Raw genomic sequence first — 5,587 nt, forward strand, 5'->3', positions numbered from 1 at the left:
TCCTCCCTGGTCCCGTCGCCATCCGGGATGGGGGAGGGGCTAGAGGACGAGGGACCCTGCCGTGGTCGGCAGCCTGGAGCGTGTGGGAAAGGCTTGCCGGGCACGCGGACGAGGCGCACGCGGCCGGGGCCTGCTGGGGGCGGGGCTGGGGGGCCGGAGGGGCAGTGCTCGCCTTGGAGGGTGTCCTGCAGCTTCCGGCCCTCGGTGCTGGCCTGGAGCCCTGGTTGGGGGGTCTCCTGGCCCCAGGGGAGAATAAAGAAAGCTTAGCTTCCCCGCCCCAGCTCCACGCCGACTCAGGTAGAAAAGGAATTAAAGAACAATATTTGTGTCAGCAGAAGGCATTTGCCGAAAGGTTAAACCCGCCGTGGAGGCCGGCCCTCCCCCGTGGTATTTAGCCGATATGTCATCCCCGGCCCCCGCCCCCTTTGAGCAAACGTCGGGCTGCGGTGGGGCTGGACCCACGTCACTAGGGGTCCCCAGCAGCCCTCCCTGGAGGGGGCGGATGAGGGTCCTGGGGGGCCCCAGGGGGCCCGGCACCTGTTCAGAGCTTCTGCAGGCCAGGAGGCCGGGCATGGGGGCCAGGCTGCCCGGGACCGTGGGACTCCCGTGGGTGGGCTGCAGCCTGGGGCAGCGGCAGCCCGCAGGCCTCCCTGTCAGCCCAGTAGGGGAGCCCACCCTGCCCTCTGCACAGGGGTCTCTGGCAGATCTCATCGGCATCCTGCTCAGAGCCCACTTTCCCGTGGGAGACCTCTCGGCCAGGCCCCGATGGCAGAGGCCACTGAGATCTGTCTTAGGGGCCCGTGCCAGCCAGGGAGGTAGCCGAGGGTCCAGCCAGCGGGTCCCGTCCTCAGGGAGCATGTACAGGAGTGGGCAGAGCAGGGCTGTGGAGTAGGAAGGGCCGGGGTCAGACCATGCTGGGGGACTGTCCGGGAGGAGAGCCGTGTGCTGGGCCACTGTGATGAAGAGCAGGTGGTTCCAGGGGTCCTGGGAGAGCGGGCACTGAGGAAGCACGGCCACCCGCCGGGAATGGACCTGTGGGCTGAGGCGTGCAGTCCAGGGCTCCGGCTCCCGCTGTCTGCTATGTCCCCCTCGGCTGCACACCAGGCTCGCTCCCTGTCCAGACACTGTCCTCCCCCTGCCCACGCAGCCGCTTCCTGGCCGGGCTCCAGCCTCAGCCACCGCTGCCGACCCCACGATGCCCGGGCCCCTTCTGCAGGTGGCCTTTGTCAGGAGGGAGGACCGCTCCCTGAGGGGCCTGGAGCTGCCGGCGGGGACACAGCTGGAAGGTCCAGATCCCTGGTCTCCCTGACACCAGCGTGAGCGCCACACGCGAACTCAGCAGGAGCCGTGGGTGGGCGGTCCTCATGTCCCCCAGAAGCCCCGTCATCCCAGGGGCCATCTGAAGCCAGGGCTGGGGGCCAAGGCGGAGCTTCGGCAAGGACCAGGACCCTCGGTGCTCGGGGGTGGCACGTCCCCCAAAGGAGAAGAGGACAGAGGGCCTTGGGGGGGCTGGCGCTGGCGGCGAGCTGGGGGGGGAGCAGCACCCGTGCGGTGGGCTGCAGCCCGGGGGACTGGGCCACACAGAACTGGGAGAGACAGTTGTTAGAGCCTCCAGTGTCCCCAGACCCTGGCCTCCTCCCCCATGCTAGAGGGATGGCCCTTCTGGAACATTCTGGATCCTGCTGGGCGTGCCTGGGAACCCGGGCATTGGGGGGTTGGGAAGGCAGACGACACTTCTGCCGATGGCATCTAATGGACATACCGAGGGACCCCCATCCGGGAACTTGGTGAAGAATTTTCTGGAAAAGCAGACGGGCTCCGGATGTCGGAGGCTGGAGCCTGGATTTCTCTTGGGTTCTGGACACCTGCATCAAGTGCAGGGTCGTGAGCAGCCTACACCCGCCGACTCCCGGAAGTCGCCCCACTTGGAGCGTGGGGCTGAGTGGACTCCGGCTGTCCCCAGCCCCGCCAGGCACACTGCTGGAGCCGAGATGATTCACAAGGGCCCGGCCGCTCCTGCCTGGGCGCTCGCGACAGAGGCGGCAATTAGATTTAATGGGACAGAGCCCTGCCTCACGCCTCCCTCTCCCCGCGCCCACCCCGCCTCTCTCCTGCAGGCGGCCGCAGGCAGGAGGGGGCGCGCAGCCGAGGAGGTGGGAGGTGGGGGACCCGGAGGGGCTGTGACGTCAGCTCAGCCTATAAGAGGCCGCCCGGCAGAGGGCTGTGGAGTGGAGCCCGAGACCTCGCCAGCACCATGCCCACCCCCAACACCACCACGCCGCAGCCCAAGGGCTTCCGCAGGGCCGTCTCCGAGCTGGACGCCAAGCAGGCCGAGGCCATCATGGTAAGGGGGCAGGCGGGGCCGCTGGCCAGAAGGGACCGGTGCCCCCCGGCTCCTGTGCTCAGCCGGGTGGGCGACCCCCTGGGCCTGGCGTTTGAGGATCTGTGGGTGGGTCGTCTGGACCCAGTGTGTGTGGTGTGTCCTAGGCCCTGGCTGCAGCTCCTGGTAGGGGGCGCTGGGCAGACGGGGTGCAGTGCCCAGTTCGTCAGGGAGATGCCAGCCTGAGCCAAAGGGCGATCCCTCTCGGGGCGATTCCCACCCGTCACCCCGCACGCACGCACCATGCATCCGTGCCCCACATCCGGTCGGCCGTGTTGGGTTTCACCACCCCTGCCCAGCAGCCCTGTGCTCCCGACCACCCAGGACGGTCCCCACGGCCTTGCCAAGGGCCAGCCCTGAGTTCAAGGGGGTTTGTGCTGGGCAGACCCACTGGGCCGGCCCCTCCGTGAGACTGGATAACGGGAGGCTTCTTGGCCCAGTAAAAGGGTCTTCGGTTCGTCCTCGGGGATGCCCCCAAATAATCTGCTCTCCACGTGTTTAAAACGGGCTTTTGTTTTCAGACCTTTAATGAAAACATGATCTGAGCTGCAGAAATTTAATTCACAGGTACCTTCTCAGGCGGGCTGTGGGGTAGAGCCCCCCTCACAGAGGCTCAGGGCTCACCTCGCATCACAGAGTCTCTTGGCCGGAGGCTGCAGCCCTGGCCCTGTCCGCACCACCCTGAGGTCATGTGGGGGCTCCAGAAGGGGCTGCCCCTGCACTGTCCCCCCCACCGTATTCCAAGACCCAAGGCACCAGAACTGTCTTGGAGGTCCAGCTGCAAGGGACGTGCCCAGATGTGCCGCCGCTCCTCCGTCCAGGGCCGGGGGCTCTGTGCAGGGAGGGGCTCAGACACCTCGACCCCAGGGGCTCACAGCCTCGGGGACAGGCTGTGGACAAGGGCGCCTGTGTCCAGACGGAGGGGAAGTGTGGCCGCACTTGGGGAAGGGCCAGGAGGGACCACGGGGAGAGGTCACTCGTACAGAGAGGCTGGGAGGGGACGGGGACCAGGCGGGGGCCGCTCCCTGCCAGACAGCCAGGCCTCATGCTCGCTGGCCTTCCCTGGGTCCTGGCCACACCCATCTGGGCCCCGGGGGCAGTAGATGACGCTCCCAAGTCACTCACCTAATGCAATCAGGGCCAGGCCTGGTGACAGGTGATAGCATCTTGGTGCCACGCACGCACCCCTGACCCCATGATGCCCGGAGACTTGGGCTTAGGTTCTGGCCAGCAGGAGCCTGGCCAGCAGGTTGCTGCGGATACACAGTAGGTGCTCATGACGCAGCATGTCCCTCCGGAGTACACAGTAGGTGCCCATGACGCAGCTGGGCCAGCGCCCCAGAGCCGGGGTGAGCTGGCCCCGTCCCCGCAGACCCCGCGCTTCGTCAGCCGGAGGCAGAGCCTCATCGAGGATGCCCGCAAGGAGCGTGAGAAGGCAGAGGCCCAGGCGGCGGCGGTGGAGCCCGGGGAGGCCCTGGTGGCCGGGGCGTGTGTGGACAAGGATGGCAAGGCAGTGCTGAGTCTACTCTTCACCCTGCGGGGCGACAAGCCCGCCCCGCTATCTCGGGCCCTGAAGGCGTTCGAGGTAAGGGCGCAGCGGGCAGACCTCGGGGCCAGCGTGGGCGGGACCCACTGAGGGCCACAAGCAGGAGGGTCCCAGGGGCCCTCACCATACCCCCCAGGTCCTCAGAGGCCCACTGAGGCCCCCGAGCCCTGCGCCCCACTTACTCCCCACGCCCAGCACCTTACCCTTGGGCACAGGGCGGCCCGTACGGGGGTCTCCCCCACCCCCCTGCCCCTGTGGGCTCTGGCTGACGTGGCAGCTGATTGCACTGCCTGCTCTGGCCACACCAGGCTGGGCGGGCCGGAGACTGGCCCCCGGCACAGGCGCCCAAATGACATTACGGCCAGACGGCTCTCAAGCCCCCGTGCTGGCCACGTGGCCCAGGGCCATGGGACCCATGCAGCTTCACCCCGTTTCTGGGCGAAGGGAGCGGGGTGCAGCAGACCTTCCCGCCAGCCCAGGGGCCCTCATCCTCGCTTGGAGCGGGTCCAAGCCTCCTGACCTCGCCACAGTGGGCTCCAGGGTCTCCCTCAGCCTGGGGTGTGGCCAGTGGGCCCGATGAGGCCAGCAGGCCGGGGACGGTGGGACCTTCTGACTGACCGGTGGCCTTCTGATGTGGCCGAGAGATGCGCAGACAGCACCCCGAGAACACTGGGTCGAGGGGGGCACTGTGACAGCAGCTGCTAGACAAACGAGACAAGATCCAGGTTCTCGGCCGTGCACCCCGCCGAGCAGGGCTCTGGCCTGAGTCTCTGGCTGCGGAAGTCGGGGTGCAGCGGGGCGGCTGGCCCTGGGGGCTCCCTTCACCTCCCCCTTGCCTCCCCCTCTCCATCTCACCCCCACCCCCCGCTTTCGCTGCCTCAGGCGTTCGAAGCCCAGATCCACCACCTGGAGACCCGGCCCCCCCGGAGGCCGCAGGCGGGGGGCCCCCAGCTGGAGTGCTTCGTTCGCTGCGAGGTGCCCAGTGCCACGCTGCCCGCCCTGATCAGCTCCGTGCGCCGGGTGGCAGAGGACGTGCGTGGGGCCGGAGACAACAGGGGTGAGGCCACTTGCTCCGTCCTGGAGAGGGACGGCGGGGTGCAGACGCGCCCTCGGGGGAGCCCTGAAGCGACCGGGTGGTGCGGCCGGGGGGACCTCCCCTGCTGGACCCAGCCCTCTGTTCTCCACACTGTGTCCGGGCCCAGGGCCCCTCCAAGACCACCCACCTCTATCTGGCACAGTCCCTGGCCACCCCCGAGCCCCCGAGGCTGCTTCCTGGGTGGGTCCCGCCCTCCCTCATCCCCCCAAAGCCAGATGCTCACCCGGCCCCTCCTTCCTTCCGTCCACCGTGAAGTCCTCTGGTTCCCAAGGAAAGCCTCTGAGCTGGACAAGTGTCACCACCTGGTCACCAAGTTTGACCCTGACCTGGACTTGGATCATCCGGTGAGCCAGTGCCTCCTGGTCCCTGCTGTGTCCTGGGTACCTGTGGCGGGGGCGTGGGGGGGCGTGGACCCCTGGGCGGACCCTAGGCGGGGCGTCCGGCTTTGTGCAGAGCCACTGAGGCCTGGCTGGGTGCAGCCTCTGCCATGTCCCGAGCCGTGTCTGGGTGGCTGCAGGGGGGCGCGTTGGTGAGGGCGATGGGGGAGGTCGGTGAGGGGGCGGTC

General features: G+C 68.2%; 1 protein-coding gene across 1 annotated transcript in view; it reads left to right on the forward strand.

Annotated features, from left to right (window-relative positions):
* Nucleotides 1-2,254: 2,254 nt before the first annotated feature.
* The window catches only part of TH (tyrosine hydroxylase), a 6,902-nt gene continuing 3,569 nt past the window's right edge, over nucleotides 2,255-5,587 (forward strand). The window contains exons 1-4 of the mRNA XM_011371319.2: nucleotides 2,255-2,344; nucleotides 3,753-3,965; nucleotides 4,809-4,983; nucleotides 5,278-5,366. Coding sequence (XP_011369621.1) covers nucleotides 2,255-2,344; nucleotides 3,753-3,965; nucleotides 4,809-4,983; nucleotides 5,278-5,366 — 567 coding nt within the window. The remainder of the gene's footprint in view (nucleotides 2,345-3,752; nucleotides 3,966-4,808; nucleotides 4,984-5,277; nucleotides 5,367-5,587) is intronic.

Source organism: Pteropus vampyrus, unplaced genomic scaffold (assembly GCF_000151845.1).
Source record: "Pteropus vampyrus isolate Shadow unplaced genomic scaffold, Pvam_2.0 Scaffold187, whole genome shotgun sequence".
Taxonomy (NCBI): domain Eukaryota; kingdom Metazoa; phylum Chordata; class Mammalia; order Chiroptera; family Pteropodidae; genus Pteropus; species Pteropus vampyrus.